Source organism: Dendropsophus ebraccatus, chromosome 1 (genome assembly GCF_027789765.1).
Source record: "Dendropsophus ebraccatus isolate aDenEbr1 chromosome 1, aDenEbr1.pat, whole genome shotgun sequence".
Lineage (NCBI taxonomy): Eukaryota > Metazoa > Chordata > Amphibia > Anura > Hylidae > Dendropsophus > Dendropsophus ebraccatus.
The window spans coordinates 218,061,075-218,085,235 of NC_091454.1; the positions used below are offsets into that span (position 1 = coordinate 218,061,075).

At 44.3% G+C, this 24,161-nt stretch overlaps 1 protein-coding gene across 2 annotated transcripts; it reads left to right on the forward strand.

Annotated features, from left to right (window-relative positions):
- Positions 1–1,067: 1,067 nt before the first annotated feature.
- On the forward strand, positions 1,068–8,096 carry LOC138800435 (histidine N-acetyltransferase-like). Of its 2 annotated transcripts, XM_069982137.1 has the most exons (4): positions 1,093–1,320; positions 1,714–1,941; positions 2,219–2,423; positions 7,875–8,096. In XM_069982137.1, the coding sequence occupies exons 1-4, from the start codon at positions 1,138–1,140 to the stop codon at positions 7,931–7,933; spliced, it is 675 nt and encodes a 224-aa protein (XP_069838238.1). In that variant the 5' UTR covers positions 1,093–1,137; the 3' UTR covers positions 7,934–8,096. The 2 variants fall into 2 exon arrangements, with proteins under 2 accessions (XP_069838324.1, XP_069838238.1); XM_069982223.1 differs by lacking the exon at positions 7,875–8,096 and having other exon boundaries at positions 1,068–1,320; positions 2,219–3,800.
- The last annotated feature ends 16,065 nt before the right edge of the window (positions 8,097–24,161 follow it).

The window sequence follows — 24,161 nt, forward strand, 5'->3', positions numbered from 1 at the left end:
TACTTAGGTTAGTATTTGGGCCTCATTTTGGAGCTCATTTTAGCCAATGACTCCAAAACACAGTAAAAGCTGCAAATCTTTCCATTATAATTTCTCTTTGTTCCACTCCTAGTTTTAGGTACAAATATTAACCAAAATATTGACTTGCCCCTGCTACATGTCAAAAGTTCGGGGGATTTCCACTACGGAGACTGTAAAGCCTGCACTCTCCCACTCTTCCTAACCACATAAGAAAACAGAATATCAAGGAAGAGTTGGTGCAATGACTTCCAAATACTACAATTATACTGGGTGGAGTAACCTGGCTACAGAAGTGTGTATCTGTACATTAAATGAAGTCATTGGCTGTTAGATAATGCGCAAGGCATAGCTTGTAACTATTGGACCAAGTATTGTCTTTGTTTCGTGGTCAGCTGTTGCCATCTTTTTTTTCCCTTACCGAATTGCTGAGACCCATCATTCTGGACATGCTCCAACCCAGTTACCTAGATATCACTCCCAGTCCTTGTGATAGTTGCTCAGATTAGAGATTAGAGCAAATCTTGAGAACACTCAGGTCCATCCGAACCCAAGTGTGTGGCATTTCCAGTGGCTGAAGAAGTTGGATGGAGCACTAAGGCTGCCTGGAAAACATAAAGACCGCCATAGGCCATATCCATTTCCAGGACTTCCTAGAGCTGCATCCAACAGCTTCAACCACCATAACCACCACTGAGTGCAGCATCGGCCTCAAGACCTGACTGATCACTTGCTGCCTAAAATATTCCACCCATTGACAGAGAGCATTGTCACTGATAATCCATATTATTCACGTCCTGTCAGTGGTTTTTACGTTTCACATGGTGCTTTAGTAAACATTTTTTTTATTACATGAACAGTAATAAAACTTTGCTTCTAATTTCTCAGTCAGGAGTTTGCACCTTTGGACACGTGTACTTGATAAGGAATCAATCCATTAATACATCAGCCATTAAGAACCATCCATGGTATCTGTCTCAGCCTTAAGGATCTCAGACTCTCAGCTCTGTCCCAGAAGACACTGGTGGGTGTGTCAAAGTTGTTGAACTTTTTCTTGATTATGTAAACGTCTTCTCGTCTTTTCTGCTGTCGCATTCATCTGGGTTTTGTGGTAACACTATGTCGGATAAAACCTCATTGCCACCCATTGATTTTGTAACTGCAGCAGCTGAAGACTATGAAGAGGTGATGTCCATCTCTGTTGGCATATATAATGGGACGGACCAGCTGCCTTTCAGGTACCATGCATGGCTGAAGGACCCACAGAGAAGAATGATTTTGGCAAAATGTGAAGGGAAAGTGGTGAGTAGAAGGGGGGTATTTCTCAAAGTGCAACCACTAAATCACTTCAGACCCCAGAGTAATAGGCACCTAGTAATATTCAGGCCTCAGATCTCAGGCCTCAACAAAGATTGAGACCACAGAATTATATTAAGCCCAACACTTAGCAAAATCAGACTGAAGAAGGTAAGAAAAAAGGAAAGGGGAATCAGTTTCAGACACCTCTAAGACTGGTAAAATCCAACATGTCCAGTCACTTTATCCTTCAACATATGCCATGGGTGACATCAAGAGCTCTCAATATACATTACATAGACAGCCAGCCTCACTGTTAAGGAAAACCCTAGTAGAAAAGACAAACCTACGCATATAATCAAGAATGTTCCCATTTCCTTTCACCATGTACGTGGACAGGTGGGCTTTGTGGCAATCATATTGGTCGATGATGGAACTACTGCAGTGCTGGAAAGTCTTCGAGTAGCCCCCTGGTTAGGCGGACGTGGGGTGGCTGGAAGGATTCAGAAGTTTTGCATAGATACCCTACATTCTGACCACCCGGAGGTTAAAAGAGTCCGACAGACTCGGGCAGAAAATCCACCAGCTTCCATGCTGACAAAATACAAAGTGATTGGGGACTCTAAGGTGGGATCGATCTATCTATCTATCTATCTATCTATCTATCTATCTATCTATCTATCTATCTATCTCCTATCTATCTATCTATCTATCTATCTATCTATCTATCTATCTATCTATCTATCTACCTCCTGTCTATCTTTTCTATGCCTATTATGCTTTCCTTCTCTTTTGTCAATTATTTTCCATATCTTTCCCCGGTACCACTTTTCTTAACAATTTATTTGTATATCTTTCTTCTGAATTGGAATCGGTCTCCTATGTCCATTGTGTTCCCCATTAGGCGGTGATAGCAACGCTTATTCCGGCTGACCAGTTGGAAAGTGCAATAAAGTTACTGGAATCTCGACTACACAATCTGGAAATATCCAGAAACCTATCGGTTCTGGGACCCGAGGAAATTCTCACCTTCCTTGAGGAATCTAAGACAAGAGAAGAACTTCTTCCTGGTGGCTTACTAGTTCAAGCCTGGCTCCCTCTTACCACCTGTAAGTCCAACCTAAATATTCTACTTAGACGAAAGATTGTCTGGATTTATTCACATCCCGGGGATTCGGATAGTGGCCCCCATGCCTACCTAGAAGGGTTTCTAAGCCTCGGCACCCCACCATATCCAGTGGCCTATGCAGAGGGAATACACCTTTTAGAAATTGACCTGTTTGGAAATGACCCATCTTGTGCCAAGGTCCATGTCCTCCAGCAGTTGAAGATGAATGTACCATCATTGCCTGCAGGGGGCGGTATAATCTGTGTAATGTATACAGATGAGACTCTCCGGACTGAGCTTGAGCAACTGTTTGAAGGGCTGACTCCATTCCATATTGTGAGAGAACAGATGATATTGGATATGGAGATCTAAGTGCCGTCCGGGCTTCACTTCTTTATCTTCGTAAGGTCTACATAGAAGATATCTGTCCACAGATCTCATTTATTTTTATGGTTCTGACATGGATATACATATACTTTTATAACCAGGTTCTCACTGCTCCAAAGCAATAATATCATATCAACAACCATATCTTTCATACTATGACATGAGGATGTAATGCTGGAAGCTCTACAACCGTTCACAAAGAATGCAGTAAAATTAGGGCCCTGTTACATGGAGCGATAACCGGCTGGATCAGGCCGATTCGGCCGATTATCGCTCCATGTAATAGAGACAATGATCAGCTGATGACAATGGATATTTAAAGGTTTGGACCTAAAATTGCCGGCCTCCCGCGCATCACTATGTGTAATAGCGATGCGCGTCCAACAGCTGATGATTCCCCAAACACCTGACACCTTACCTCTCCCCGATCCCGCTCTTCTCTCCTGTGCTCCACAGCTTCCCGGCCTGTCAGCTGACACAGGAGAGAAGACCGGGAGCGTGGAGAGGTGAGGTGTCAGGTGTTTGGGCAAGGGCTGCATGGACATCTCTAACCATATCCATGCAGCCTTTACTGCCCGATTATCGGGCCATCTAATAGGTCCAGTAAACGAGCGCTGATCTAGATCGGGCTGTAGTCGGCCCGTGTAATAGGACCCTTACTGTACATTTTATTGAAATCCTTCAACTACAGCAAAACACAGGGGAGGACCATAAAACCCAGACATGATGCTCCATACCGATGGTAGGCCATGGTTGAAGGTATGGTTGCTTCTGTAACTTACATCCCTTCTCCCCATGCGTCTGATCACTTTCTGGTTTCCACTCTGAACAATGACCCTATTAATGCCATGCAACAGGGCACATACTTTCCCACAATCCGCTTGCTTGCTTCTACAGTGGAGACCAACTGCCAATACTTCTAAATGGGTTGGTCATCCCAAATTTTTTTTCCTTCAAAGTCTTCCAGTACTTATCAGCTGCTGTATACGCTGCAGGAATTGATGTGGTCTCCCCAGTCTGACACAGTGCTCTCTGCTGCCACCTCTGTCCATGTCAGTAACTGTCCAGAGCTGGAGAGTTTTTCTTTGGGGACAGTTCCTGACATGGACAGAGGTGGCAGCAGAGAGCACCGTGTCAGACTGGAGAGAATACATCACTTCCTGCAGGATATACAGCAGCTGATAAGTACTGGAAGGCTGGAGATTTTTTTAATAGAAGAAAATTAGAAATCTTTGGCTCTTGTTGCGACCAGTTGATTTAAAAAAAAAATAATAATAATATATATATATATTTGTGAACTAGCCCCTTAAACTAAACACTAGTGCTGAGCTAACTTGCTGAACTGATCGAGTTCGGCAATGTTTCTGAACACTTTGTTGTAAAATTGGTGACTTTTTGAAAATTGGAGAGTATTTGGCGAAAGATCTGGGCAAAAATGTGAAACTTTTTCCCTAGTTTTTTAGGTAAACATTGATAAATCTTCCCCAGTGTGTTCTGTACATGATTGTGGGAGAAGCTCCTGTCCTTTACATATAAACAGACTCATGGGGGGGGGATTTATTACTCGTACGCGGGTCTTAAACTAGGCCCCACCCCCTTTCCTCCGGCCAAATTCACAGGCAAGTGTAAGTCATGATAAATGAGGCGCAGGAGGAGGACATGTCTCTTACTCACCTTGATGCCCATCCACCGGACAAGCGAGGGGTAGGGCAGGCGTACGCCAGGGAAAAGCGGTAAATCTGCTTCTTCTCCTGGCGTACGCCCTGGCCGTAACTTTTATAAATGCCCCCATAGCCATCAGCTATTTCTGAGTTTTGATTCATATTAGTTATCTAGTTACATTTCTTTCATCTTCATGTTGTTTTTTTCCTATTATTTTGGGATGACACTTTGGCGGCTTTAGGACCAATTACCAGTTTTATGTAGAGTTTTGAGCTCCAGAAATATTTCCACTTTACAATGGTCGTCCTGGAACCAATTAATAAAGTAACATGAAGGGGAACTCGATGAATCCAAATCTCATAATAATTTGGTGGTTATTTATAGGGAACGCATAGTGTAATGTGGGTTTCTTCTAAAAATCTTTTAAAGGAATAAAAACAAAAGCAATATACAATTGGGTCTCGTCGCCGATAAGAAAACACTGATATGTGATGTGTAATCTGGCGTAATACAAGAGCTGGTGTAGACTGCTGAGACTGTCACGTACACCAATCAGTAAATCCGGTGTGGGGCATAGGGAGCACGACTGTGTACAATTTGTAACAAATAGACCACATGTTTTTTACTATTCATTACATAAATCCAGGTGATCCAAAACAGTTCACTTACCTTTTTCTTGCACCTCAACTTTCTAGCACACCTTCAGAAGCAGTAACAGCATGGAGGATATTATAGAGCAGTACCAATCAGTGTAAGCCCTGTATCCAGCACAACTGTTTCTCTACAGCACACCTTCAGAAGCAGTAACAGCATGGAGGATATTATAGAGCAGTACCGGACAGTGTAAGCTGTGTATCCAGGGCAACTGTATCTCTATAGCACACCTTAAGCAGCAGTGTAAGCTGTGTATCCAGGGCAACTGTATCTCTGGAGCACAGCTTCAGCAGCAGTGACAGCATGGAGGATATTATAGAGCAGTACCGGGCAGTTTAATCTGTGTATCCAGCACATCTGTATCTCTATAGCATATCTTTAGCAGCAGTGACAGCACTGAGGACATTATAGAGGAATACCAATCAGTGTAAGCTGTGTATCCAGCACAACTGTATCTCTATAGCATATCTTTAGCAGCAGTGACAGCACTGAGGACAATATAGAGCAGTACCAAGCAGTGTAAGCTATGTATCCATCACATATGGAGAGGAGATAAAAGACTTTCTCGTCTCTTTCTTCTTTACCTTTAAGTTAAGGAAAGCTATTTTTAAAGACAGCTTTTCATCCCCAATATCCCGACATGTCACAAGAGTCTTAAAGAGGATGTACCATCAGGTGCATCCTCTTTAATCTGACCCAGGGATAGAACAGCGCCGTCACGTGAAGCCGGCGCCACGGTCAGTTTTTTGAACCACAGTCCAGTTCCCGTGTACGGCGCCGTTCTATCAACGGGTCCCGGACCCGAGCTGAAGCACAGGAGGCGGACCGGCCCGCCCCCAGTGGGAGGGAATTCCCTCCCCTCTATGATGCGGCTTCATTAGAATCAATGGAGCCGCGTCATACAGGGGCAGGGGATTCCGGCCCACCTCCAGTGCTTCAGCTCGGGCCTGGGACCCATTGATAGAACGGCGCCGTGTACGGGAACCAGGCCACGATTCAAAAACGGACCGCGGCACCGGATTCCCCGTGACGGCGCTGTTCTATCCCTGGGTCAGATTAAAGAGGATGTACCTGATGTTACATCCTCTTTAAGGCCTCAGTAAGACTATGTCTGTGTCTTCTCTTATAGACGTAAGCCCTCATCTCACAGGCTGATTGTCTGCCCAGTCTGATATATATGACCTTGTGTAATACAACCCCTGATCAACCAAAAAACTAGCAAATGCTATCTGCACAATTATAAAGCCATGTAATAGGCTCCAGATCGGCACTCCCAGCTCGAGCTGTCTAATATGGCCTCAACAGTGTTTACACTCGGTGAGAGAAGGTCATGACCTCCAGCCGGTAACCTTATGACTTGTATCACCAATTAGATTCAGTTTAGAAATAAGATGGCAGTGGTCACATTTGTATTCATTAAAATGCGTTGTAAGGTCAGAGACCATTTAAATAATTTGTTTGCATACACATTGCCTTACAATATATATATACAATAGGCTCATACCTACCGTGTTTCCCCGAAAATAAGACGGTACCTTATATTTTTTCCCCCAAAAAAACACACACTATGGGGGAGATTTATCAAACATGGTGTAAAGTGAAACTGGCTCAGTTGCCCCTAGCAACCAATCAGATTCCACCTTTCATTCCTCACAGGCTCTTTGGAAAATGAAAGGTGGAATCTGCTTGGTTGCTAGGGACAACTGACACCATGTTTGATAAATCTCCCCCATAGTGTCTTATTTTCGGAGGATGTCTTATTTCTCTCCCCCCGGCCGAGGGTGGGGAGGGGGATGGGGTCTCAGGGGGAGAGAAAAAATGCCCCAGACCTCCCCGGGAATACTCACCAAGAGCAGCGGGTGCGGCGGGTCAGCGGTGGGGTGTGTCAGGTCAGCGACGTGTTCGTTGTGCGGCGGGTCAGTGGTAGATCCGGCATGCAGCGGGTCAGGCATGCGTTGGGACGTGCAGAGGACATGGGGGCCATGGACCAGGCTGCCTGCGGTGCCGGTTTCGGAGGGCAACAAGGGGATTAGGTGAGTCCTGGGTGGCGACGGGGTGGCAACAGGTGGACTTACTTTGGGGGGGAGGGGGCGCCTTACTTTCGGGGTGTGCCCTAGTTTAGAGAAGGGGGTGCCTTATTTTCAGGGGGGAGTGCCTTACTTTAGGTTAGAGTGTAGAGTAGGTGGGGGAACACAGTATGGCAGATGACATGGTATATATTTGGGGTCCTAACAGTCTGACACAGGGAGCCCCGTCTTCCTGTCAAACTCCTTAGGAAGTGTGGTTGCTATCCACTGTGGCATATAAGGTGCTAAATGGCTGGAATTAGAGCTGTCGCTGATCCCTGTCATAGCAGCCCGGATGTCAGTGGCAGCCCTGCTGGTGATCACATGCCATGCCCCCATCATTAATAGGGTGTACTAATATGCTCGGCTGCATTTAGGTAAGTGTGAAGAAAGATGAACAAGTCATAAAGGATGCAAAAAAGGGTTGAAGAGTAAAAGACCCCATAAAATATCTTACAGATGACGATCAGTCACAACCTTAAAGGGGTACTCCAACTGTCTTTAGGTTCACTGCTGGCGGTAATGTGGCCAGGGACATCAATAACAAAGGTACATGATACTTTATAATACCCACAGCAGTATAAAACTGATGCCAGTTTAGTAGCGGTTTTCTAAGCGACCGATTCCCTTTAAGACGCCTACCGGTAATTGAATATCCTTTCATTTCTTGTATCTTTTATTAGCCATAGATCATGGACGTTCTTTTTACATTGACCGACGACAGAAGAGCTGTGGAAAATAGTGCGAATAATAAATCTATTTTTCTTGTCCATATCCATCAAGCTTTAAGAAAAGATGTGAGCTTCTCCATGTGTCTCCATAGAGATAAATGATTTCCGCATGAGCTTCCATTTTTCCTTCATTCATCTGTCAAAAGCAGAAAGGAGGTGACGCAAAGACTTTATTGCCTTCTACCAAATATTAAATGGGTTATTCAAGATTGGAAAAACACAGCTGCTTTCTTCTAGTAATAGTGCCACTCCTGTGCTCAGGATGTGTGTGGTATTACAATTTGGCTCCATTCACTTCAATGGATCTGAGTTGCAATAACACTAACAAACTGAGGACAAAAATGGCGCTGAGACTCTCGTCACTTCCACAAACATAAACGATAATGTATTTTCTATGGGGAGGGGAAGGCTAATGGTACTTTTACACGGAGCAAAAATTCGCCCGATCGCACGATTAACGATTTTGAATGAACGATTTTTTTTTTATAACGATCAGCGTTTAGACGGAACAATACATCGTACGGAAAATTCGCTATGCGATCGTTTTGCGATCGTTTAAGCCTATCTCACACATAGGTGAAATCACTGAAAGACTGTTTACACTGAACGATCTGCAAATTTTTTGCGAACGATCAACGATGATTTGAGAACACGTTGAAAGATCAAATTGAACGATTTTTTGCTTGTCGTTTGATCGTTCGCTGCGTTTACACGTAGGATTATCGTTCAAATTTGACCGTTATCGCGCAATAACGACCGATCAATCGTTCCGTGTAAAAGGACCATAAGCTGTAGACAGACTACTTTAGCGATGGCTTATCACTCCAAGGATAAAAGGGTCAGGTGGTACAATTCCATCACGCCCGACCCTTCTCTCCAGCAACATCTCCATCTGTCAGTGGAGAGTCTATATCTTACACTTGTTGCCAAACCCACTGGTGACAAAGTAGTATGTAGTATGGTCACAGATGGTTTTGCGGCTAGCTCACTCTGTATGTCCCCCTTCGGACACATAAAACCTTTTTTAAATAGGTGTTGAGACCGTAAACCCTTGATGTCGTGGTACACTTGGGTGAGGTGTCTGGGAGTGTACCTGTGATGGTGTCAGACAGTCCAAACATGACCACAATGAGTTAGGTGTTGGCAGGAGAGTCCTTGCACAGCCAATCCCCTCTTCTGACTATATGATTCTCCCTTTTGAAACAGGAACACCATAGTAGAGACAATGCCCTCTCGGCATGGACTGGAAAGCCTTAAATTCGGAAGGTTTCCATGAAATGAGTGACAACCCAGAGCTGGATGGACTTTAGCAACTAGAATGTAGATTCGTTGGCTACTTTACCTTACTCGCAGCAGGATTTGCTGGTAGAAATATGAAAGCCAAATGGGCAAAGACTTTATCATTGTAATAGAAGGTTGTGTGCTAAATGAGAAGACACAATGGTGGATCTGGAGCTATACAGGAAAGTATGAAGAACACAGGACAACACAGGACACTTATGGGTCTTAAGAATACGGAACAGTCTTGTATGTTAGAGGTGGCAAGCTAGGGTAGGATAGTAGAGGGGTTGGCCAGTAGAGGGTTTGGCCAGATGACCACCCCACAAGGGTACTGGGCTATAGCAAGGAGGGGAGATGGACACTAGTAGGGTTTTTGCAACAACTCATTTTGACCTTCTTGAAGCGCTAACACTTGGTGGTTCTCCAATAAGGCACAGTCTCCTTAAAATGCATATTACAACTTATCACAGATGGCTAATTGGCCACAGACTTTGAAACTACCTTCTCTACTCTGCTCCTATAGCCCCATAAATGTAGGTCTTTCCCAGACAGACTCACTTGGGGAGGTTCTCTCCTGACCACTTTTGCCTTTTGGTTGCTCGCACCTCCACAGTCCCTCTCAAACATCAGTGACAAGGTCCCTAACTCCTACATTTGGTACAGTGGTGCAAACTAACCACAGGTTACCCAGAGCTATGAGGTGTCTAGCTCTTAGTTCTACAAATGATCTACAAAGCAGCATGAAAAATGTCAAGTTATCAGTCTTTAGGTAAACTGAGCAGCATGCAAAACAAGAAGACTCAGTGACCAATCTTCAGTATACCGAGCAGCATGCAAAACAAGAGGTCTCAGTGACCAAACTTCAGTATAGCAGGCAGCATACAAACCAAGAACGCTCAGTGACCAAACTTCAGTATAGCAGGCAGCATGCAAAACAAGAAGACTCAGTGACCAATCTTCAGTATAGCAGGCAGCATACAAACCAAGAAGACTCAGTGACCAATCTTCAGTATAGCAGGCAGCATACAAACCAAGAACGCTCAGTGACCAAACTTCAGTATAGCAGGCAGCATGCAAAACAAGAAGACTCAGTGACCAATCTTTAGTATACCGGGCAGCATATGAAACAAGAAGAGTCAGTGACCAATCTTCAGCATACCAGGCAGCATGCAAAACAAAAAGACTCAGTGACCAATCTTCAGTATACTGGGCAGCATACGAAACAAAAAGACTCAGTGACCAATCTTCAGTATACCGGGCAGCATATGAAACAAGAAGTCTCAGTGACTAAACTTCAGTATATCGGGCAGCATGCTAAACAAAAAGACTCAGTGACCAATCTTCAGTATACTGGGCAGCATACGAAACAAAAAGACTCAGTGACCAATCTTCAGTATACCGGGCAGCATATGAAACAAGAAGTCTCAGTGACTAAACTTCAGTATATCGGGCAGCATGCTAAACAAGAAGACTCAGTGACCAAACTTCAGTATACCGGGCAGCATGCAAAACAAGAAGTCTCAGTGACCAATCTTTAGTATACCGGGCAGCATACGAAACAAAAAGACTCAGTGACTAAACTTCAGTATAGCAGGCAGCATGCAAAACAAGAAGACTCAGTGACCAAGCTTCAGTATACTGGGCAGCATGCAAAATAAGAAGAGTCAATGGTCAATCTTTAGTATATCGGGCAGCATGCAAAACAAGAAGATTCAGTGACCAATCTTCAGTATACCTGGCAGTTGAAACAAGAAGACTCAAAGATCAGTCTTCAGTATATCGGGCAATATGCAAAAGGAGAAATGGCAATGCTATATTTTAAGATATATAGGGTAGAATGCAAAATAAGATGACTTAAAAGCTTGTCCACCCATTAAAGGGGATATCTGGAGACTTAAACAAAAACACTTGATATGTTGCTGGGGGTGACCAATAACAAAAAAAAAAAAAAAACAGCACATACTTACCTACCTCGGTCCTCTGGAGCTCCCGTTGTGATGTCGTCCTGCAACCCTAGTTCTTACTTCAGAGATGAGCTCTGATCAGTTATGATATAACAGTCCGCTTAGTATAACGGCATCCCGTCTCATTCATCCATTGGCTGAGCGGGCTATCACCGCAGTGAAGGGCTCATCTCAGAAGTAGGAAGTGGCCAGAGCACAGAACTGGATGATGTCACAATAGCCTCGGGGGAACAAGGTAGGTGAGTATGTGACTTTTTTTTTTTTTTTTTTACTTTCTGGTCGCCCCCAGCAACACATCAAGTCATGAGATAATTCCTTTAACCCTTTAACCCTATCCACAAGATGGGGGATGTGTTTGATTGCAGGGAGTCTGACTTCTCTCACTTTTCATACAGCCCTGTACAGTCCACACTGACCATTGAGTCTTCTCACTTTTCTGTCACGTCGTTACAATCTCCAATAGGCACAAAGCAGATGCGTCACTTATCCTCTATCCCTATCTGCGGAGTAACAAATCCTCTTCTGCCTTTCAAATTGGAACTTGAATCATTGATTCATCTGAATTTGAAAGCATCCACCTTTCATCTATCATTCACATCAACGATCACTTAAGTTGAATTATTTAATTAAAAAAAAATATATATATATATATATATATCTATATATCCTGTTCCTTCCTCCTTATCTTGGCTCCGAACCGTTGTGCCCTTCCTGGAGAGTATGTGGCATAGGCTGACGGCAATTATTATTCTCATACACTTCAAAGGGAGGAAGATATACCCAAAAATAATGTATGCACTTCATCAGAACTGCTGCCGAGAGTCCTGTTTTCCCTTCCAGATAATGTCTGCCGAAGATTAGTGAACCTCTAACTGGTGAGTTATGATTCATGATTTATTAAAAGTTCCATAATCACAGGCTTTCATGTGAAAATGCTGTGTCTGTATTATGTGCCGACTTAGTCATTAGGACTAATGTATTCCGTGTGTCATCCGCGACAATCTTTGCAGCAGGCACTAGAGGTGGAGACGTCTATCGCACCTCTTGACCACCTTAATTATCCCGATCGGAGACAGGATAAGGATGGGGCCAGGAGTCTTCCATGGAGTCAACCCCCCTCTTTTATGTCAATGAGTTGATAATGTAGAGTTTTTCGAAATCAGGATTCTTCAATGAACTACCATGAAATCAAAAGTTTCACTCATCTGAGACGCCCAAGGACTGACGTCAATGTGGTTTTCCTCTCAACTGTTGCCCATTTAGTCTGAAGTGACCTGCAAAGCCAAAGGTCTTCTGCCCAGAGTTGAGGCTCCCATACCCCCCAAATATACAGATCTGATCCCTAACATGGAAATCCGTGAGATCTTCTACTGTACAGGTTCTAGGTACAACCACTCTCCAAGACATCATCATACAGCCAGGATACAGGAGCAAAGACCCCTGAGGATCTCTAGGTTGGTCAAAACAAGTGTGGGTGCATCTGTACACAACCTGTATATACATGCAATAGGAGGGACAAAGGAAACATCGTTCCTCGGCTTCCACCATCTATTGTCAACCTTAATAGGAAGATCAATTTCCAATGGTTTTTTGGACATGCACAAGTGGCATAGCTATAGGGGTAGCCAGGGCCATAAGTCGAGGGGGGGGGCTCAACTCTACAAGGTTGACAGCTTGGAGAGGAAAAGCCAGGAAACAACAGGTGGCACAGACAGAAACTGTGTGTTATATACACATATACATATATATCTTTATTGGGACATTTAGGGAAGAATGAGATGCATGCACTGCAATGAGCATGCTGCACTGTGCTGAAGAATGCTAAAAGCAGGAGGAGCAGGAAGTGAATACAGCAGGTGCTGCAGACTTGCTGTGTGGAGTAAAGTTGTGCAGAAGCCATGAACGGGGAACTAGAAGGAGTGCTGTGGGAGGGGAGTAGGCAGGGTGGGAGGGTTGTGATTAACAGTTGAGAGAAAGCAATGAATTTTGGCATATGTAATACAGAGCAACTAATATTGTCAGGAATGTGACTTTGCGCTCCTCGGTCCGTGCTGGGCGACCGAGGAAGCGCTGAGCCTCTGGTTGTTTTTTGTTTGCAGTTCTGTCTGAATGCTGTCTTAGTTTCCCAGCCACACCCGCATTGCCTGTTACACTCTGGCAGTGCAGGGGTTACTCCTTATAGACCTGTCCAGCTGAGCTGGGTGCTGGGATCAGGGCTGATCCAATCAAGTGCTGGACCCAGTCCCTGATTCCAGATAAAAAAGCAGCAGGCTCTTCATTTCCCTGCTGGCTATTGAGTGTTACTCAGCTAAGCGCTTCAGCTCTCCTGGTTCTGTTACTTCTGTTGCCTGACCTTTTGCTTGATCTTCCAACCTGCTTTGTCTGCTGCCTGCCCTGACCTCCTTGTCTGTCTCTGACTCTTCTTCTGCCTTACGTTTTTGTACCTCGCTGACCGCCATTGCTGACCCGGACCGTAGACTTTGCATTATTGTGTTTGTTTTGTCTGTCTTGTTTTGTGTATCACCTGGTGTAGGACAGGGACTGACACCGTGGTTGTCCACGGCCGTTTAGGGCCGTTGAGGCAAGTAGGTAGGGTCAGAAGGTGGGTTCTAGTGGTTAGGGCTCACTGTCTCGTTCTGTTCCCTACCTACGTCCGGCGCAATTTGTGACAGAATAGCCAGCCTAAAAGAAGATTTTTGGGTCACCTGCATCATGGACCCTATGAACACCCTGGTGACCCAGATGCAGGGTCTGAATACGTTGGTTCAGACCCTTGCTGAGCGTGTGCAGGAACAAGAGTCCTTGCCCAGGCAGATGTGTCTGACCCCCCGCAGGCTCCTGAACCCCCAGTGCAGCTCCCTGAGAAATGGGGGACAGGAAAAATTTCCGGACCTTTCGGGAGGGGTGCAGATTATTTTTTCGGCTACGTCCCCGCTCCTCCGGAGATGAGACCCAGAGGGTGGGCATTATTATGTCCCTCCTGCAGGGCCCACCCCAAGAATGGGCATTCTCACTACCTTCTGACTCCCCTGATTTAATGACCGTTGACAGATTTTTTTCAGCCTTGGGCCTTCTATATGATGACCCAGACCGAGCAGCAGAGGCAGAGCGCCAATTGACGACACTCAGACAGGGTAAGAGACCAGTGGAAGAATACTGTGCTGACTTTAGGCAGTGGTGTGTACCCTCGGCTTGGAATGACCCAGCTCTGCGTTTCCAGTTTCGTGCGGGCTTGTCTGACCAACTGAAGGACTTGTTAGTAGCCTATCCTAATCCTGAGACTCTGGAGGAAACTATGACCTTAGCCATACGGGTAGATAGGCGTATGCGGGACAGACGAAAAGAGAGAGAGACGTCTAAATTCCCTTCTGGTTCATGTCCTTTGACCTTACTTCCTAAACCTTCTTCTTCCTCTCCTGTGTCCCCTCCGCAAGACGAACCTATGCAGATCGGGTCAACTGACGCCAAAGCAAGACGTGGATATCGTCTCCAGAACCATCTGTGTCTCTACTGTGGCAAAGCGGGGCATCAAGTTTGACAATGTACCGCTAGACCTGGTTCACCGTCGGAAAACTTCAGCGCCTGAATGATTATTGAGGGGGTCGTTCAGGTGCACAGGTAACCTTCGACAAGAAAAAGAAGTTGTTGTTGCCTATTTCTTTGACTTTGGGAGATAAATTTATCTCTGGATATGCCCAGGTTGACTCTGGAGCTTCTGCTAACTTTATCAATACTGTTTTCTGGTCTGGTCTGGGGGCATGTCCGCTTCAGCTTAAATGTCCGTTGAATGTGACTGGAGCGGACTCTGCCCCTTTTGCTCAGGGTAATATACGCTACATTACCCCCCATCTTGAGGTAAAGGTGGGATCAGTTAATTTTGAAAAGCTTGACTTTTTGCTTATGGAAAATTTGTCTGCTGATATTATTCTGGGGTTACCCCGGTTGGACCAGCATAACCCTGTGTTTGACTGGCCCAACAGGGAACTGGTTCGATGGGGACCAGAGTGTGCTCCTCATTGTATTTCTTTGTCGCTTGCTGAATGTTCTTCTGATGATGGGGAGATTCCGGAGTTTCTGCTTGATTATGCTGATGTGTTTGATGAGAGATCGGTGGATGGATTACCTCCCCATCGTCCCTATGATTGCACTATTGACTTGATACCAGGGTCTAAGTACCCTAAGGGTAGAATATTTAATTTGTCCTGTCCAGAAAGAGAGGCTATGCGAGATTATATCAAGGATAGCTTGCGTAAAGGTCACATCCGTCCCTCCTCTTCTCCCATGGGGGCTGGATTCTTTTTTGTGGGTAAAAAAGATGGTGGTCTACGCCCCTGTATTGATTATCGAGAATTGAATAAGATCACCGTGAAAAATCAACACCCTCTGCCTCTCATTCCAGACTTGTTTAACCAAATTGTGGGAACCAAATGGTTCTCTAAGATTGATTTGCGGGGAGCATACAACCTAATAAGAGTAAAGGAGGGAGACGAGTGGAAGACTGCCTTTAATACTCCTGAGGGACATTTTGAATACCTCGTTATGCCCTTTGGATTATGTAATGCTCCGGCAGTCTTCCAACATTTTGTTAATGACGTGTTCCGTGAACATCTGGGTCGTTTTTTGGTGGTATATCTAGATGATATTTTGATATTTTCTCCTGATTGGTGCTCTCATGTTCAGCATGTTCGTACTGTGTTAGAATTGCTAAGGCAAAATCACCTCTGCGCCAAGCTGTCAAAATGCCAGTTTGGGATACAGGAGGTCTCATTCTTAGGGTATAAGATCACCTCCAACTCATTTTGTATGGATCCCCTTAAAGTGACAGCCATTGAAAATTGGGAGCGACCCAGTAGCCTTAAGGCCCTACAAAGGTTCCTGGGATTCGCCAATTACTATAGAAAGTTCATCAAGGGTTTTTCTGTTATTGCTAAACCATTAACTGATCTAACCAAAAAGGGGGCAGACCTGGTTAATTGGAGTCCTGAGGCTATCCTGGCATTTGACAAGCTTAAGAGGTGTTTTGCGGAAGCTCCTGTGTTAACTCAGCCTGACTTTGAACAACCCTTTGTCATTGAAGTTGACGCATCTGAGGTTGGGGTAGGAGCAGTTCTCTCACAAGGTTCAGAGACCCTCACCAACCTCAGACCCATAGCCTACTTTTCTAGGAAGTTCTCCAAAGCCGAAAGCAACTATGACATAGGTAACAGAGAACTTCTGGCCATTAAATTAGCCTTTGATGAATGGAGACATTTTCTGGAAGGGGCTAAACATAGAATTAAGGTGTTAACAGATCATAAGAATCTGATATATCTGGATAAAGCCAAACGTCTCACTCCTCGTCAGGCCAGATGGGCTTTGTTCTTTACACGATTTAATTTTGAAATTTCTTTTCGACCTGGGTCTAAAAACGTTAAAGCTGACGCCTTATCGCGCAGCTTTGACATCGACACGGTTCCCAGGGAGCAACCAGAGACCATCCTGTCACCCGGGGTGGTGGTGGCCACTTTGCAACCCGATCTGGCAGCTCGGATTGCGGAATCTCAGTCTCTGGCTCCCCGGAGTCTAAACTGTTTGTTCCTCCAAACCTTCGCCTTAAGGTTTTGGAGGAGATTCATAATTCTGTGTTGGATGGTCACCCGGGAATTGCAGGTACTAAGTACTTACTCTCACGGCATTATTGGTGGCCTTCATGGGCAAGAGATGTCAAATCATTTGTCGACGCCTGTGAAACTTGCGCCAGATCCAAGGTTCTGCGTAGACTACCTGAAGGTCTCCTCCATCCCCTTCCGGTGCCTACCAGACCTTGGACTCATATTCCTATGGATTTTATTACCGATTTGCCACCCTCTAAGGGAAAAACAGTCATTTGGGTGGTGGTTGACAGATTTTCTAAGATGTGTCACCTTATTCCCCTGCGTAAGCTCCCTAATGCTCGTACCTTGGCTACATTGTTCATAAACCATATCTTACGTTTGCATGGTGTTCCAGAAAATGTAGTTTCTGACAGGGGGGTACAATTTGTCTCCAGATTTTGGAGAGAATTTTGTGGTCGGCTGGGCATCTCATTATCCTTTTCGTCGGCTTTTCACCCACAATCTAATGGCCAGACAGAAAGGGTGAACCAATCTCTGGAACAATTTTTGAGGTGTTTTGTTGCAGGGAGACAAGATAAATGGAGAGAGTTTCTATCCTTAGCGGAATTTGCTCTAAATAATCGTTAAAATCAGTCACTCAAGATGTCGCCATTTTATTGTAATTATGGCTTTAATCCCAGATATTCTTCTGTACATGTGTCAGAGTCCGTAAACCCTTCGGCCGAAGGTATTTATTCTAAACTGTGCACAGTTTGGGCCCAAGCTCTTCAGAACTTGGTCAAAGCCCAAGAGACCGCTAAGAAACAGGCGAACAAAAGACGCATATCTGGCCCAGATTACGGGATAGGAGAAAAGGTATGGCTCTCAACTAAGAACTTGAAATTGAAGGTTCCCTCTGGTAAACTAGCACCCAAGTACATTGGTCCGTACGTTATCACAGAGATCATTAATCCTGTTTCATTCAGATTACGATTACCTGGGTCTATGAGAATTCACAATGTATTTCATAAGTCTCTTCTCAAAAAATATGTTAATCCTGTGCTTCCTTCAGTCCTCCCTGCTCCTCTGGTCATCCAGGGGGAGCTGGAGTTTGAAGTGGACAGGATATTGGACTCTCGTCAAATTCAAAATTCCATCCAATATCTTGTCCAGTGGAAGGGATATGGTCCTGAAGAAAATACGTGGGTTGCCAGTAAGGATATACATGCCCCACGTCTCATCCGGAAGTTTCATGACCATAACCCCGCTAAACCGAGTCCTTTAAATAAGGGTCCTGATGCCCCTCATAAGAGGGGGGTACTGTCAGGAATGTGACTTTGCGCTCCTCGGTCCGTGCTGGGCGACCGAGGAAGCGCTGAGCCTCTGGTTGTTTTTTGTTTGCAGTCCTGTCTGAATGCTGTCTTAGTTTCCCAGCCACACCCGCATTGCCTGTTACACTCTGGCAGTGCAGGGGTTACTCCTTATAGACCTGTCCAGCTGAGCTGGGTGCTGGGTTCAGGGCTGATCCAATCAAGTGCTGGACCCAGTCCCTGATTCCAGATAAAAAAGCAGCAGGCTCTTCATTTCCCTGCTGGCTATTGAGTGTTACTCAGCTAAGCGCTTCAGCTCTCCTGGTTCTGTTACTTCTGTTGCCTGACCTATTGCTTGATCTTCCAACCTGCTTTGTCTGCTGCCTGCCCTGACCTCCTTGCCTGTCTCTGACTCTTCTTCTGCCTTACGTTTTTGTACCTCGCTGACCGCCGTTGCTGACCCGGACCGTAGACTTTGCATTATTGTGTTTGTTTCGTCTGTCTTGTTTTGTGTATCACCTGGTGTAGGACAGGGACTGACACTGTGGTTGTCCACGGCCGTTTAGGGCCGTTGAGGCAAGAAGTTGGGTCAGAAGGTGGGTTCTAGTGGTTAGGGCTCACTGTCTCGTTCTGTTCCCTACCTACGTCCGGCGCAATTTGTGACAAATATATTTTAGTTGTTTCAGAACAGGGGCAGACAGGTAAGCAATGCCACATTTATTACATTTCTTTCCCCTGATGTCAGAGTACCCCTTTAATTGAGTAGTGTTCAATGTGGTTTTCAAAGGTATTCAGACAAGCCAATGTTTAGTTTCAAAGATGTAGCAGAGCTAAGTATGCATTGTGTGGTGTCCCACCACCGGTGTTGCTATTGGTTACACCCTTCGCAAAAGCCTGTACTTTTATGTGTAAGTGGTAATGTAGAAGTACCAGAATTTTGCCACAAGATGTTGTTGTGATAACTATGTATATTCAGATATTGCACAGCTGTAGTACCTAAGGGGCTATTGTTCTTGTTTATGTGTCACATGGATCTGCACACCAATGAGAGTTCTCTCTTCTCTTCTCTTCACCTATCATCTCTCTCTTTGCTTTTACACACGCACTCCTCACCCACTCCCAGCACCGTTTACACAGGCTGTAGGTAGGAAGTCACATGGGTAGAGGAAGTGTGGGGTCTTTTGCTTTTGGATTCTGTAGAGGAAACACGTAAGCTAGGACGCTCCTTACAGCAGTCAAGTTGGGCCCTGGCTCCTGCCAGGTCCCCAGTCTCAGTTATGGTCTAGACGGACAGCACATGCATCTAGACACCATTTCTCTTTAACCCTTTGAGGACCAGGCCCTAAATGACCCAGTGGACCACGCAAATTTTGTTCTTTGCGCTTTCGTTTTTTCCTCCTCCCCTTCTAAGAGCTCTAGCACTTTCAGTTTTTTATCTACAGGCCATGTAAGTGCTTGTTTGTTACAGGAATAGTTGTACTGTGTAATGGCGTCATTCATTTTACCATAACATGTATGATGGAATCCCAAATATATTATTTATGAAGATTCAAATTGGTGAAATCGTAAAAAAGAATGCAATATGGTAACGTTTGGGGGGTTCCTGTGTCTACGTAATGCACTATATGGTAAAAGCGACATGATACTATTACTCTATAGGTCAGTCTGAACACAACCATATGCAGGTTACACAGATTCTCTAATGTTATATATATTTTTTTTAATGAAATCCTTTTTTTTTTGGCAATAATTATTAATAAAATGGGCCTATTGTGACGCTTATAACGGTTTTATTTTTTCACCTATGGGGCTGTATGGGGTGTCATTTTTTCCGCCATGATCTCTAGTTTTTATTAACACCATATTTGTGAAGATCGGACGTTTTGATCACTTTTTATTGATTTTTTTATATATAATGTAACATAAAATCAGTAATCTGCGCATATTTTTTCCTAATTTCGGCTACGCCGTTTACCGTTCGCAATGACGCTTGTTATATTTTAATAGATCGGACAATTACGCACGCTACGGTATATTATATGTTTATTTATTTATTTTTATATGTTTTATTTATATAATGGGAAAAGGGGGTGATTTCAACTTTTATTGGGGGAGGGGTTTTGGGACAGTGTATTAGTGATTTTTTTTTTTACACATTTGAAGTCCCTTTAGGGGACTTGTACATACAATGCTTTGATTTTTACACTGATCATTGCTATGCCATAGGCATAGCATTGATCAGTGTTATCGGCGCTCTGTGCAGGCTCAGTGACCAGAGCGCCGATCGGACCGCACGGAGGCAGGTGAGAGACCTCCGGCAGTCCATTTTCACGATCGGGAACCCCTGCAGTCACACTGTGGGGGTCCCGATCTTGCAGCGAGGGTGTCATGGAAGAACTCTGGCCACTCTATCATCCCAGGTAACAAGGTCTTGGGCTTGTGTCACCCTCTAGGATGGGTCACCCGTCACTGGTGGGCAATAGGCGGTGCAAAGATCAAAGAGTCAAAACACAGACACAAGTATTCTCTCTACTCTCAAATATTCTTCTATTTCTACCTCTGAAGTTCCGTCAGAGCACAGTACTACATTGGGTTGGGACTCTCTCGACATCCTGCTCTCTACTCTGATCCTCCTTTCTACTTCTCATCATGCAACTCAGTCAGCATGGCTGTAATATTCCTTCTATTCTTATTGCAGATCTGAACTCTGAAGTGTTAAGTAACTTGTCAATTGTAAAGTATTGCATCAAGGCAAAGCTGTATTATCTGCTGCCTACCTCAAGTATCTTCACAGTAAACAAAATTATTTTTATGCTTAAGAGACTCTGTGGTTCCTTACTAAGCACAAACACAGCAAATACACCTCCCTTGGGTCATCTCCCCTTTCTGTGGGTGGCAGTGCCAATAGACCGGGTGGGTCACTACTCCACTCCAGACCACCGTGATAATTGCCCAAGGGACCCTGCAACAGCCCCGCAGGTTACTGACCATAGGGGAAAAAGGTATAGTCTGCCCATTATAACAAAGGCAGGTGTGCCCGCATACCTGTGTGCCCCACCGACACTAGTGTCACTGCAAGTGGCAAGTGATCGGCCGTACCTCCACACCGGGGGTCACCACAATTGCAGATGGGGAAAAAGAAATTCTAGAGCCATAGATTGTCATAGCCAATGTCTGGCAGTGGAAATGTAGCTGGGTGGTGTAGTGGTAAAGACAGTATGTTAGAAGAATAGTCAGCTAAGCCAGTTTCAAAGGGCATGGAGCAGAAATTGAGCCAAGTCGGGAGTCATATTTGAGCATCTGCCATTTTAAATATGGCGTCTTTTTCACAGTAAAGTGGGTATGAGGAGAGTATACAACACATTAATAATCCTATAGGTCCTCACCAACCAGGGTAAAATCGAGACCTTCTGTAGCCTTCTACTGACTTGGTTCTTTTCGACACTGTCTTCACATTCTTCTTTTTTCACATTCTACACATTACCACCAGGGGGCAATACACAACAGAGACAAGAAGGAGACGGTGAAAGTTTTCCTTCTGCTAGGGAGCGGTGGAAGTAATACAAAAAGTTGGCTGCTTGACGTTAACATTGATGGAGAGACAAGGTCCGTAGGATTCTCCGATTGGAACCGTACGGACTGATGCAGACAACAGATTTTTTGTTGTTGTTTTTGGAAAGCCTCAATGCTTCCAATCAGATTTTTTTAATCTTGAGACCATTACGACGTGTACTAAAGTCTAACCTTTCCCAATTTAAGCTATACAGTATTTGGATATAACCTGCCAGAATAAAAGTAAACTCTACGCTAAATCAAAACCCAGCTTATTATGCAATTGGATGGTGTGCCGCCATGGAATGGACTATGTGAAACAAGAGGAGCCAAGTGATGGAGGGCTGTGTGCTATTTTTGAATCTATTCTGTTTGATGTCTCAGCCCGGAGTAAGGTTGTCTGTGATACACCCGAAACGCGTTGGTTTTAGCGTTCAATGTGAATATTGCACTTCCATTGCCTGCCCAAAGATTCTTGGGCTTTTGTCACCTTCTCCTATCCACATCTCGGTTATCTTTATACTTTGGGTAAAAGAATCAAAAGGCATAAAAAAGTCTAAAATCCCAATAGATATGGGGCACTTTTTCCCAGAATCCCTTACCCCACATGTGCACAACAGTTTATCTATGGAGGCAAAAACAAAAAAAAATAAAATCCGAAGGCTATGGTTGTCTGGGTCTTCAAGGGGTTAAAAGAACATCCTACAATTGGCGTCTTTTATGTGATCACCTGTGTGACACTTTAGAGACTATACAAAGAAAAAAAAAAAAAAAAAAAAAGCTCTCCGGGCCGTTTAGAATAAAAATGATTGGAAGCGAGCCCAAGTCATGACTCATTCTTCTGCTCTCATGTAGTCAGGTTCCTAAAACACTCTGATCGGCTGAATGAAAGGAGCAATCAACTTGTTCCATAGTCTCTGCTCCCTGCAGAGCCAGATCTGAAAAGGCTTTCACGTCGTGCAACAATGATACAATCAGTTGCTCATATGGGGTAAATGCCCTTATGGAAAATATGGGTCTAAAAAAAAAATCTTGCTAAGAGATTCACCTCCGGTATTAGGATGTTTGATCCACCCGCCCAGATTACAATTACAGAATTTTTCCCGATTATAATTACACGGTTAATTTTTGTTTGTAAAAATTATTCTGTAACCCGGCCGGACGAGACTCATCGGCGGCAGCACCATCCTCTCTGCTCCTCTGCTGTGTTCCATGCTCGTCCTGCGTTTGCTCGTGTCTTACAACATCTTCCTCCTTCTGCTGCTGCACTCACACCTCTGGCCACTAGGGTACAGACGGCCAACTGCTCTGAATTTATAGAGGCAGCTTGTCTCCTCCTGCTACTGCTGTCTGCCAATCCAGAGCTACCTGCACTGATTTTAACCAGCCCTCTGATCTTTCCTGCCTGAGCATTGTTGGAGTCTAGCATTCCAAGTGAAAAATCTGTACATTACTTATCCTGTACTTATCCTGAGTTACTTCCTGTATTATACTCCAGAGCTGCACTCACTATTCTGCTGGTGGGGTCACTGTGTACATACATTACTGATCCTGTACTGATCCTGAGTTGCATCCTGTATTATACTCCAGAGCTGCACTCACTGTTCTGCTGGTGGGGTCACTGTGTACATACATTACTGATCCTGTACTGATCCTGAGTTACATCCTGTATTATACCCCAGAGCTGCGCTCACTATTCTGCTGGTGGGGTCACTGTGTACATACATTACATTACTGATCCTGAGTTACATCCTGTAATTCTTTTATTAGAAAAATTGAAAAATTAACAAACAAGGCATATCTGGCCATAACTTAAACATAACAGTAAATTACATAAATAACAAATAATAATGATAAACCATTATAATAGTATAAAGCAAAATGAAATCTTTAACCTTTTGCCACCAAGCCAGCCCAGCATTCCTACTTAACAAAAATAAATAAATAAATAAATAAATAAATAAAATAAAATAAATAAATAAAAATGTTTTCAATCCAGGCAAAATAAGCCATAAAACTTAAACTACAAAGCCATCCTCGGCTGTAATCATAACTAAAGAGAAGCCACCCTGGCTAAAAAAACTCCCAAACCTGGGTTATAGTAAATAAACAAAACAAACACACACATACAACCACCTTTAGACCAACACACGACCACCTGATACTACAAACAATAACTATACATGAACTGAAAATGAAAGCCATCCAGGCGTAACCAAAAGAAAACATATAACATATATCAGTATAAAAATAAAATACTAACTAACTAACTTGTTATTCCAGTACAACACTCGGGCCCGGCTGCCCTGAAAAACTAAAAAGGTACCTAAACACCAGTAACAGTGAAACAAACCACCAGTAACAGAGAAACAAAACACACAACAATTCTAGCTATTACCCACGTGCCCCTCCACCTTCCCCTAGACCCCAGTGTGAGCTCAGTTCATGGAGTCAAAGTTCAGTCCATTTTTGGTGTCAGCTCCATTCAGGCCACACCTTCCCACAGACCCCGCCCCCCATATCCCCCCTCCCAACCTATTCTGTATACCCTCATATATA